This window comes from Motacilla alba, chromosome 2, assembly GCF_015832195.1.
Source record: "Motacilla alba alba isolate MOTALB_02 chromosome 2, Motacilla_alba_V1.0_pri, whole genome shotgun sequence".
In the NCBI taxonomy this organism is placed as follows: domain Eukaryota; kingdom Metazoa; phylum Chordata; class Aves; order Passeriformes; family Motacillidae; genus Motacilla; species Motacilla alba.
In genome coordinates, this window is record NC_052017.1 from 19,549,427 (window position 1) to 19,562,817 (window position 13,391).

Here is a 13,391-nt window from a genome sequence, read left to right on the forward strand (position 1 = left end):
TTATTATGGCAATGAAGAATTGTGGTAATATACAGAAATACATTAAAATAATTATTCCTTTCAAATTATTAAAATCCACAGTCCTTAAGTGGAAACCTTACTGCAAAGACTTCACGTTTCTCCCTGGTTTTTTATTTCTACCCATTTCACCATCTTTATTTTTTCTCGCTTCACAGTCTCCTCTCATATATGAGAGCTGCTTTTGTTCTCCCTTCACAGCTCTCCTTGGTGAACACCAGTGATTTAGTCTCCACTCTCACCTACAGCTAGAATTTTTATAGCTCTGTAATAATCTATTTTTCTTATTCCATTTTATTCATTTCTCTATTTAAATTAAAAAATACTACTTCACAAATTCTCCCACTTTTCACTAAAATCTTCTGAAACATAACTGAATATGGATACTTATATATACCCAACTTCAGATAGCTCACGTGATTTGCCTCTTAAACTTACCATGCTAGATCAACAAAGAACAGATATCTCCGGATTACTAAAAAAACCTAACAATTACACAAGTAAACCAGATAGGCCAGTTAACTGAATTTCAGTTCTGTTAAATATGAGACATTGATTATTACTTCAATTCAATACCTTTATTCATACACCACCCCCCCGCCATCCACCATGTGTGGGAGAGGTTGGTTGATTTGCAGAGGTCTATGCAGCAGAACTATTTGCTTTTTCCGTTCTTATTTATTCACCGTTTCTGAAGGAGAATAGGTCACTCATGTATGGGCCCCACACACAATACTTCTGGTGTTCCATGGAAATAACCATCATCAAAAAGGAATTTTGGGTAATTTGGAATATTTATGAAATTTTAAGAGAACACCTGAATTTGAATTTGAAGCTATTAACGTAGATATTACGGTGCATATTTAATTATATAACCAGTAACTTTAACAAGTGTACAGTTAGGAATAAAACATGTAAAATGTGTGGGATCCTCTAAAAAATAAATTAATTTCACCATCATTGGTGGATCACTGATATACAACCTACATTGCAGTATTATCTTTTACTTTGGCAGCTATAGAAATCTTGTGCTGCTTCAGACCACCTGTAAGATATTCCAGCTAAAAAATAATAGAGATTAAAATAAAAGCACTTTTAAGCTTATAAAATACAAGGGTATCTATAATATTCATCCAATGGGATGCCTTTATGAGTAAGAATACCAGCATTTCATAGGGAGCTACTCTGGAATAGCAGTTTCTCTAAGCTGTATTAGACTGAAATGTATTACTAAAATTATACTCTATCATTACAAAAGGCTAACTAAATCATTACCTTGGTAAAAGGAAGAAATAGATAATTAAAAAACACCATTGAATTAAAATCTGAACAGTCACTATTTTTGTCCCACAGTATAAAAGATTACCAAACAACAATATTAATTTTATAAGAAGCAATAGAAATCCTAAATCCATAGGAATTTCTTCTGATAGAAATAAAAGCATCCTTCTGCAAAGTCCCAAAGATAAATGCTGCATCAGTATGTGACAAGTACAAGATACTTTTTAAAGTCAATAATAACACATATAATACTTTCTAATTTTATTTTTTTTTTAAATCTTGGTAGAGAGGCGTCCAGCTCTCAGGTTGCTGGCTCAGGTGAGTGATTCTCTGTAATTCACCTATGTTTGGGGTGCCAAAGGAAATACAAAAATTAATTAGGCATAGAGCAAAATGATGACCATGCATTAAAGAGCAAAATGATGACCATGCATTAAAGCCTCAAAAGATTCATAAGTTACTATGATGCAGCAGTTTCTTCATGCAGGAAGGAATCCATCATCCTTATGTGTACTGAGTTTTAATGAATGTAACCTAATAATGAAGATAAATTTCCCTCACACTCAATCACTGCAGTGCTTTTCATCACTGTCCATTGTACATTTTGAACTGAGGTTTTTCTTGTTTGAGCCCTCTCAGCAGCACAAATTGGTGAACAGCCCTTTCAGACAAAAAGAGGACAGCACTGGTTCAGTACGGCATCCTTATGCAGGCAGAAACTACTGGAGATTAACTCAGCTTTCTTTATTTCTAGCAATAGGTTTGGTATAAAATATATAAGCAACACTGCATTTTATAGTCTAATGTGTTTTTTTCTTTAATCTGCAGAAATAATTAAGTTAATAATTAAGGACAATTCAGTTCCCCCAGCATTAACTGTAGGGAGCAGCAAACGTACTGAAGCAATACCTGGTGGGATACTGGAGAGGGCCCTAGAGGACAAGCAGGGCCTGGCTCATAAGATGGAGCGGGACGACATGGCTGTGCAGGGAAGGGCTGAGCCTGGAGCACCCTTGAAGGAGCTTCAACCCACCCAGACACAACAGCTGCTGCCAAATGTAGGACAAGAGTCTAAGTCCCAGTTTGACTCCTTGTGGATCCCTTCCCATCTCATCATTCCGGCAGTGCAGCTGGCCTGGTCCCAGGGTGCCTCCCCAGCCAACCTCTGGACCAGCACCAGCAGACAATAACCTCTCCTCGACAGCTTACAGAGAAAACCAGGTGTTTCTAAAGGCAATCAGCACAGAATGCCTAGTCTAATACACCTGGCGTTGCAGGAACATTTCAATTTATTTTTCCACCCCTCAGTGCTACACAGAGCAGCCACAGACAATGTAAGAACTCAGCTGAACTAAGCTTCCCTTCAAGGCATTTTGGAGATATGGAAAAGTTCAGGAGACTTTTCCTTCCAGATTTTCTCCCACATATATTTACATCAGAAACTAAGTTGCGCTGTGAAGAAAAATGCATTAACTTTTAACAGAAAGCTGCTAACCCTGTGTGTCTGGTTCATATGGAAACAGGGGAAACACTTGATGTAAAGTCTGAGATTACCACTTCATTTGAAGTGCAGATGGATAGATGACTACACAAAGCCATTTGATCTAACCAAACTGAGCCTTATTTTCCAGTGCTTCAAGACTCACTGGAGAAGGCTGATGGTTTTCTCTTGCCAGGACTCTGTGTCTGCTCATCTCTTCTTTTGTCACAAGACAGAGGAGAGCAATTCTTTCACACTGTCATCAGTCAGAAAGCATATTTCCTTCACCATATACAATCTGAATCACAATTATTCTCTTTTTGTGTGTTTAATATATATGAGAAATTACGACCATTAGCCGAGTCCTGTTCCTTTAGTCTCTGTCCACCTGTATTTCTATCTCTGTATTAGGAATGTTTCTTTCTTCCCCAAAGCACCTGTGCTAGCAGAATCATTGTGCATCATCAATCATAACCACTGAGGGATTTTTCAGTAGTCTAAAATGAGGCAAAGACATAATTTCAAATACATGGCTAGGTTGTTCTCAACCTTAAACTAACTTTCTATATATTTTCCTATACTTTTCCATATCCAGAAAATATCTATTTTGAGACAAGCTACAACAGAATACTACCAAAAGCTAGGAAGCCTTTTAAAATGAAAGAGTCATTCAAAAGGAAGCAGCAGGCTTCCACAGAGGAGGGCCTGCATGTGAAAGTTACCAAGTTATCTTTTGGGGGTGTCTTGCAAGGAGCAGAGAAAGAAAATTACTTTAGGTGTTTAAAAATTTAAAATTGTCAAAACCAAACTACAGGAAAAGAAAACCAATGCAACAAATGGAAAGCTTATTTAGTGACAGTTGGAATTATCTTGAAACATCATTCCAGTTCTTCAGCATGTAACTGCTAACTAAATACTGTCTGTGCCAGGAAAGTAGCTGCAGTAAAAAAAACAGGAGACCTGAGGATTTTGGGGTTAATTGAGATGCAATCACATGGATAAAATAGAAGTAACCCTTGGCTGCTGAATCACAACAAACCCTCACCAGTACCAGATTAGAAAAAAATACAGAACTATTTCATCTTTGAATAGTCAGATATAGGCATTTAAACCTATAAATAAGCATTTTTTACTAGAGAAGAAAAGTACTTGCTTTCTGAACTTCATTATTTTGATTGTAAGAAATTTGTGCCATTGCTTCTACAAGAAGAGCATTTAAAAGAACATTCAATTCCTTATACACTGTTAGCTTCTTTAACATTTGTAAAGTGCTTTGGCAATGTGAAGTGTTATCAACATTACAAAATAGTAGCACTATTACTCAAGTATTCCCTTAAAGAGTGATTCACTTACTCCTCTGGTTTTACTTACTTCTTTAACATGAAGAAAATCTTTAGCCTCAAATGAGATGGCCATGCCTGGGACTGGGACATCATCTTCATGAGCTGCACTGTACCCAACATTTGTCCGAACTGCAAATGCAACAGGTTTTGACTGCAAAATAGAACATGAAGATCATGAAGAATTCCCTTGCAAACACATACATTTGTACAAACATATACACGGGAGATTGATTTCTCTATGTTATGCTGTTAAAATCATAAAAATTATGAAGAACTCTCAATGCATCCATGCAAAACATAATGAAGACTAGGTTTTACTGATGTTAGTTATTAATATCTGCACATTTCATAGAATGCAGATTTTTAGTGGGTGATAGAGCTCTGAATAAATTTAAGTCAAGTCAGTAATAAGTAATCACAATCGACTTGGCAATCCATATAATATTGTCAGCTTGCAGTTCTGCTGCGAGTTCAGTGTTTGGGGGCTGCCATAAGAGGTAGGTTTTCAAGAGCTACAAAACCTAAGCTCCACGGACAATGGGGCTGCAAAAGGAATTGCAAGGGGAGCATGGCACTGCACCAACATTACTCCTTCCACACCATTCTAGTCTGGGCACCCACATGCTGGTCACCTCAGGATCATTCTAAGGCTGCTACAAGTGTAGCCCTCCCAGCCTCAGCCCCCAAGAACTATTTGGGGAAATTGCAAATTTGGAGAAGAGGTGCCAGCAATTGCCAGTAACTCCTAAGCAAGTCACCTCACTCCACTCTGAGAGCAGAGGATTGTGCCTTGAGATCATCATGTCATTACCCAATACCAGCCACAAATATATCTGCTCTCCCTAATTATTTCTTACACTGCTAGCTGACATCAGTGAGTTAGAGGATTTTTTCCTAAGTTTTGTTTTCAAAAAGCAGTTGCCAGAAGAGTCACTCAGAAACCCCACATCTGCGCAGCTTCTCTTTACCAGCACCACGAGTGCTGAGCACCTCTCTGCACAGGTATGGTAACAGAAGGTGCCACCCAGCTCAGCCCAGCTCCAGGTACCAAGGGCTTTCTCTTCTCAAAGGTACAACCATTTCAAAGGAGAGCAACATTTTTTATGCTTTATTCTAGGCTAAACAACAGCTTGAGCTTGCTCTCTCCACAGAAATGATCACACAGTATCCCTAGGACCCACCACTGTCCGACCCCAAGCTGAACCTTTAGCCCAATTTGTCATAACCAGATAAACTGTCATAAACAGATAAATTAGAAGGGCATCCCGATATGATCACATATTCATGATTATACTTCTGAAACTGGGCATTTGTGAGAACAATAATCCAAAACTAAAGTTTGGTGATTTCTGCACATCAATTAAAATATCTTGTAGTGTTGATAAAATGGGAATTTCCACTTCCTAGCAGCTCAAATTCATATCTTAATGATCTCCTCTATAATTTTCTCAATGTTACTTCCACTATTACCCTACATAAAAGATACCAAACTATTACAGAACTAGTCATGCCACAAGAAAAAGGAGTCACGCAGGCACTGGATTCAGTGATATCATGAATCTTCCTTAAAAATAAAGGACCCTATAAATTACTGGATTTAAATATTCATACAAAACCTTAAAATATTCCTGAATGTAAAAATTACAGACTAACAGAGGTGATTTTTTCTATGCTATTACTAATTTCAACACTCAAAATACAGATATGAATAATCACTGAATTGTCAAATCTCCTAAGCAATACTTACCATCAAATAGCAAATAATCAAATAAATCATTCTCTGTTATTAGGAATGACCATTTTATATGGCAGTGACCTGTCACTGCAGAAATATATTTCAGAACAGGAATGGATCTATTAAGGAACAATCTGTGACAAACACTGATAGGAGGGATAGTATGCTTGCTTATCCATTCTCACATTGCTATATCCTCTAGCAAATAAAAAAAAATTGCTTAACCACTGTGACTTGCTCCTAAAAGTAATAGCAGATGAAAGACTTTAGGTTGACTAAAGACTTTAAAATCTTGGCAGAATTGCAACAAACAGACATCTCCAGGAAGTCAATGTCCTTGACATACTTCTTAGACGTGATCTAAAATTTCCTGTTAGAAGACAACACCTGACTACCCAATAAAAAGAATACAATGGAAACTACTCCAGAACTATCTTAACATGAAAGAAAAGTAGCAGGTGGACGTTCTCTGTCATTCTCTGCCAACAAAAAAATATAAAACTCTGAGCAGAAAAACAAAGCAGAACACTGAATTACAGATATTCACAGAAATGGTATGTCCCATTTTAGATACTTGCCACACTGGTAGAAAGGGAGACTAAATTGTCATGGGATTAGACTACAATAATTCATCTAATTGAATATTTAAAACTAATTATTTTATAGAAGTTAAATACTAGCCTTTTTACATAAATAAATAATTCTGAAGGTTTCATAGCACTATCAAATTAAGTACTTTTCCTGAACTACATTGTCTTGAACTAAAAAAAACCCAGCTGTTATGCAATTAGGGTCTTATGTAAAAAAAAAAAAAATTGACACATGCATATGTATATTTGAAAATGTATCTAGCATTTGCTTACATATCCTGCAGTTCTAAAATAAGAGTGGGTCAAAACAGTCAAGCACTTGCTGTTCATTCCCTAAATCTCCATGAAAATGGGATGGCAGTTTAGCACTCAGTTAATCCACAGGCTGGACTACAGGGACAGATGCTCCCAGACGTTAAACAGTTTAATATGTCATGTCTCTCCAGAGAAACAAGTAGCCTGGAAAAGTTCATTTATCTTAAAAATGAACACTTCCATCTTGTTTATCTTTTTTTTCCTGGTAGAAGTACAACACTCAACCAGCTGAATAAACCTACAAGGAGAACAAACAATCAGACCATGATTACCATCATCCATATCATGAGGGCAGCAGGAAACACCCTGGAGTGAGGTTCTTCATGAACCAGTTTCAGATTCTGATATAAACCCAGAATATAAATCAACAAAATGTTATTCAACAACTGTTTAACCAACTTTGGCTGTACACTTTTGGCAACGTACATAAACTAAAGTGAGTCCAGAGCAACCTTAGTCAATTTTCTCTTTTTCTATTTGGATCTCACCTCTTCCTTTACAAATTATATTTACTTTACACATCTTCATACTAACCCTCATTACTGATTTCATACTATTTACAGTATTATTATACTTTACTACTTATATTTTCTTCTTCCATTATCAACTTGTATTGAATGTAAACATGAGAATTTGCACATTGTATCTGCCTCGGTCAATATGTCAGTTTAAACAAGTTTGTACCTGCTTGGTTGAATTTGTATTCAATAAATATTTCACTCAATAACAGAGCAAAATATTACAATCCGTTCTCTAATAATGTACTTAAAACATGACAGGACCTTTTTTTCCCTATAACTAATTTCAGATTTTTTATACTGTTCAATAAACCCAGTGGAGGCAGCCCCTGGAGATCCCAGCCAAGGAGGCAAATTTTCTGTTATGGAATTTGCTCATGGCCACTAATTTTGGAATTGTTGGTTGATAATCAAAGTATCTCTATTCCTCATCCACTACCAGAATGTAGAAAAACTGATGAAAGCATTTTCCAAACCATTTTTGTCTACACTTGGGCTTGATCTAGGATCTCTGATGCATCCTATTTCTTACTCTGTCACATCATTCCCACAGTATCCTCACAGTAGAGGCATCTCTGTATTTACACCACACATTTACTTTAAATGAAATCAGAATGCACCTTTATGAAGGCAATGCCAGCTAAGACAAGAACTGACTCAGAATATGATTACAGCTACCATTTCGAAAAAATGCTTGTCAAAGCTGGTGTCTGTGTTACAGTTCAGAAAATGTATCTCAAAGCTAGTTCACTCCCTCCCTATTTCTACATAAAGCTACTCATCCTTCATCCTATCCACTTTTCACATATGCATGCAGCCTTATCCTGAACAGAAGGAATTATTCTTCTCTTGGGTAATGAATATAATGGGTGTCTCTCAAATCACTAACAAGTTTGCACTCATGAAAATGTAAGAAGTCACACCATTTCTTTCATCTGAGGAAAGGTGATTACTACTACTGAACTTTTCACTAGTAGTCTTAGTGGGGAGAATATATGACAGATGATGACCTATGTTCAGGACTTTTTCACAGAGTAGCCCTGTACACAGTGTTTGTGCCATCCACAATAATAATACTCCACAAAGGACAAAGATCAATGCACCGTGATGGCCTAATGACTGCTGTGTTGAAAACATCTCACTTTATTTTGCCCTGCTAATGACATAGAGTCAAATATATAAAGCAGAAGCAGTTCAAAACCTCTATGTTTTACAGAATTATGATTTTTATTAGTAATAGAGAAATTTACAATGCTATGAAACCTATACTGTCAAAAAAGCAGCTTAAAAATGCAAATGCAAAATAATAAAAAAACTTTTCTATTTTATCTCTATTACTTTTTACACTAATTTATGCACCTGTTACACAAGAAAGAAAACTCAAACCCACCTGAGAGCACAAAAAATTTACAGGAAATCTTTGTTCTAAATGCTGATTATTTCTGGAGCCTCATGACAGATAAGAAATTGTCCAATTTCTAACAATAGCATCTGCTCAGCAATCTCATTGCTAAGGAAGTAATGACAATTCATAAATGTCCCAACAGAAAATTAGGAGCATATATAGCTGCTGTCACTAAAAGCAGCAATCAAAAATATGACTTCCCAGCAAAGATCAGGCCTTCTTTTACAGCCATAGGTGTGTATACCAAACAAGCCTGGTAGGAAGCCAGAACCACAGAGTAACTGAGGTAGGAAGGAGCCTCTAGTGTCTCTGAGTACAACCCTGCCCAAAACAGGTCTGTTTAACAGGCTTCTCAGGGATGTGTCCCAATGAGTTTTAAATACCTCCAAGAACAGAAGAACATAACCTCTCTGTGCATCTTCCTCCAGTATTTGACCACTGTGGTTGGGAAAAAACATACAGGAGCTATGGTTCTCTCACATATCAATGAGTGAGGAACAGAAATCCATAATGGAAAGCAAGTAGTTATGTAGTCCAGAACAAGCAAAATGAAGTGTTATTACAAGTAGCATTTATCAATTACCAGTTTTAATTTTAAGTGGTCTAAAAAGAGGAGTTATGCTGTATTCAGGACTTCCAATGAAGTGAAGGAGCTGAGAAGTACAGTATGAGAACAAAACACAGTACAATTGTGTTGTAAATAGCAGCCTAAGTACAGTAGTATCATGGCATCCAAATTCTCCTGAATTATAATGGCTTTGGATAGCACAGATCCCTTCAGAAGGATCTGGGAGAGGGGTAGATAAACACAAAATTATTTGATCTGAGTACATTTTCCCATCTATTTCCAAAATTAGGGCAACATGAACTATGTCCAGCCATTACCAGTGCTTTTCTCTGCTACTTTACAAAGGGCTGGCTCACTGAATTCTTGCCTAGGACACGTCACAACCACTGCTCTCTGGTGCCTCCTGCAAGAGCAGCCAGCAAGGACTGGTGCCTGTCGTGCGAGGACCCCGCACCATCAGCTTCCTGCTCAGACTTGACATGGGCTGCAATGGTTGCTGCACAGAAACTCAGCTATAAAAGATTAATTCTGACTTTCCTTAGGATCAAGGATCACTGGAGAAATTTTCTGAGGAAACCTTTGAATCCTTCCAGTTCCTTGGAATCCCTCCTACAGCAATGCCTGCACTCAATGTTGAAGAGAAGGAAAATTTAACACATCCAGCTGGTACAAAAGAGAGTCTGCCAGATCCAATTTTTCTTAACAATAGGTAGATTTCAGGGAAATTTTTTTTTGTCCTCTAGTACTCTCCAGAGATACTTTTGTTACTATTTTAGCTCATCTTCACACGCAGCTTGAAAGTCATGTTTCTTACTTCCTTTTGCGAAATCGTATTTTAATAGAGTCACCAATGTCGGTTGACATTCAGCTCAGGAGGCAGCAACGACTGAAATAGCTGTACTGACGCACACCAAGCTTTCTCATATGAGCAGGATCTTTTTTTATTAGAGCATAATGCCAAAACTCGATGGCGGCCATGTGTTGTCTGCATGCAAGTGCGCCAGAAAGGTGGCTCTTCCATACCACCCACTTGGGGAGTAAACAGGAACCGCTGGAAACCAGCACAGCTGAAAAAGTCTGTTTGTGCTTACTCAAAACATGCTTATTCTGGCAGCAAAAGCCAACAGATGAAAACTGTCATTTGCAATAAAAATACTATGCTGGGATTTCAAGTTCTTTTTTCAATGTCACAATGAGGACGTTTTATGCTTATGAGACATCTTAAGCTTATGAGACAGCATTTTAGCAGATCTTAGCTTTTTTGGCTAAACTGAGGTTCACAGAGAGAAAAGATTTGCAGTAACATTTTCAGGCTCTTCACAAATAAAAATTTTCCAGGAAAGGCACAATTCTGTGACACAACAAACAAAGAAACACTAAATAAATCAGCAACGCAATGGTTAAAAATGTAGACTCAATTACCAAAATCTCTTAAAAAATGCTGCTTTGCTTAAATTGTTTCTTATTTCAGTGTTATTCATGCAAGTTTTTTTGCTGGTTCCAATATTTAAGTAATTCTGAACTTCATTTTTTTCAATTGGATCAGAAAGTATCTACAACTGCTAGAGCCAAAGGTTAATGTTTGTTGAAATGTTTCACTTCTACATAATATTTTAAGCATGTTTTTCTAAGAAACTGCTGAAAAATTCTTCCCTTATTCAAAACATACATTTTGTAGCTAGACTGCTCTGTTTCCAGGAATTATATGGCTATATGTTCCAAGGATGGTATTTTAAAGTCTGAAAAGCCAAATGTTCTATTAGCTCTTAACTCATACGCTGAACTAAAAACTGAGAAGTTATGTGAGGATATGATAAACACTACAGCTGCCTCAAGGCTCCTGCACCTTTCAAATGATTTCACTTTATGGCCATAGCTTATGTTACCTTATGCCTCACCTGGATATCTATTGTTTATGTAAGTCTTGCACTATCTGAGATACTTCTCATTTTTAAATTAAAATGGGATCTATACTTCAAATCTCCCTGACAGCCTAGATACAGGTTATATAAACACAGCACACATATCCACTCCACAGTCAAAGCTGTGGTAAATGAGTACTTGTCAAACTTGAAAGTTAAACGTCCCAGACTTAGGAAAAGTGAAAATGAGGCTACCTTTACCTTAGGGGAATGGTGGTGGTATCTTTAACTTAGACCTCACTGTGTATAGTATTATTATTGTCCAACCATTAACTTCACAATAATGTATTTACTCCCATCTCAGCACTATAGAGTCACAGCATCACAGAAGCATTAAGGCTGGAGAAGACCTCCAAGACCACTGAGACCAACATCTGACCGAACACCACCTTGTCCACTAAACCACAGCATTAAGTGCCATGTCCAGTCATTTCTTGAGCACTTCCAGGAATGGTGACTTCACCAACTCACTGGGTAGACCATTCCAATTCCTGAGCACTCTTTCAGTGAAAAATTCTTCCCAATGTCCAGCTTGAACCTCCCCTGCCATTTCCTCTTGTCCTGTCACTGGTTGCCTGGGAGAAGAGATGAACCTCCTCTCAAATCGTTGTAAAGAAGCCCTACATTCTGTATCTTCCTTGCATACAGGAGGATCTTTCCCTGCAAAAAAGCCAACAATGTGCGAAACACAAGGAGCTCTCCATAGCATCCAAGAACCTTTCAATAGATTCATTTTTTGCCATCAAGTTCCCAGTTCAAAAGAGGAAAAGCAAGTGGTCTCTAAGGGATGATTTCTCTCTTTTTAAAATGTCATGAACATTTTGCCTGTCTTTATCCCCCAAGCAGGGAGCTACTGCACCAATCCCACGACAACAAAGGAGAAACAAAATAATCAACAACTACTTGTTAAATATTATCAGACTAGACAGTAAAGTCTATAGATTTATACATCTGCACAGAAAAGTTAAGATAGCACAAAACACTTTGAATATGTAATTTTCTACCTTTGGAACACCTGACATTGTATACACGGTTTGTATGTTTTCCTATTTAATTGTGCATGTGCAATTTTCTATGTTTAATTAAAACAAACAACAAAAGGATCACCCCGGCAATGCCTTTCTAGTGTCACACTGACATTTTCAAACACCATCAGCATGACTGAAATCTTTATATCCATTGCCAAAAACTCCTTGCAACTTCCAGCACAGAATTAACAGACTGCAAATGGCTTAATATTCTGTAAGATGCAGAGCACTAGAGCCAAGGCACACTTTGGCTCTACTGTTCAAATATTTGCTGGAAGCAGAACATCTGTGAGACTTGGGAACCAGAGCTTTTCAAAGCAAAGCTAATGAGAAATGTAGTTTTATCAAAAATTTTTCATTTTATTTAAAAAAACCAAAGTTTACATGAAGGTGATCCAAAACTTATAAACTATTAGGACAAATATCATAATTTTGGCAGAATAACATAATTAATAATAATAATAATAAGTAAAATAAATTCTACATCAAAAACTTCACCTATTATAAGTCTCCTGTATCTTGTATCTCTTGTATATTGTAATCTTCCTTTTGTGCTTTGGGCAAAAGCTCAGTTCTTGACTCCTCAGCCTGGCCACCCCTGTGCCTGTGCACATCTGGGAGACCAGTGAGCACCAGCCCCTTTTCCTTCTCTTTGAATGAAGGAGCTCCCAGGAGGTTTAGCACCAGCACAGCTGCTGCACTGCAGTATAGGAGGAGCCATGGCCTTGCTCATATGTTCTGAAGATGCCTTTCTGCTAGAAAAAATTCTTCCAAAGGTTTAGAATTAAGCTAGAGCAGTACTAGGGCTCCTCTGACATAAGCCAGGAACCAAGGAAGAACCATGCAGAGAAGCCAACAAAAGAACAGCTAAAAGCCGGGCTTTGGGCCATTCTGTTTGAGCTGTGCCAAAAGCAGTCCATCATCAGCATCTAAAGATTTGTGGGAGTTCTCATCTCATCCCTGTCCAAAAGCAGTCTCTCACACTAGCAAGCTAAAATCAGAATTACTTCTCTTTAATATTTCCTAATATTCTTATTTACTTTAATATTTCCTAATATTCTTATTTACTTTTCCTTGAGACATCTCATTTGTATTCCTTGCTCAGAGCACAAGATAAAACATGTCTCCTGGTGGGTGTATGAGATGCAGGAGTGAAGTGCTGTGATGATGATATCCTTACAGAATATA

The 13,391-nt window shown here is 37.4% G+C and overlaps 1 protein-coding gene across 18 annotated transcripts in view; it reads right to left on the reverse strand.

Annotated features, from left to right (window-relative positions):
- Positions 1 to 13,391, reverse strand: part of CACNB2 (calcium voltage-gated channel auxiliary subunit beta 2) — a 247,207-nt gene that overhangs the window by 41,958 nt on the left and 191,858 nt on the right. For all 18 annotated transcript variants that reach the window (XM_038127523.1, XM_038127518.1, XM_038127525.1 and 15 more), the window contains one exon: positions 4,151 to 4,273. In XM_038127523.1, the coding sequence (XP_037983451.1) occupies positions 4,151 to 4,273 (123 nt within the window). The remainder of the gene's footprint in view (positions 1 to 4,150; positions 4,274 to 13,391) is intronic.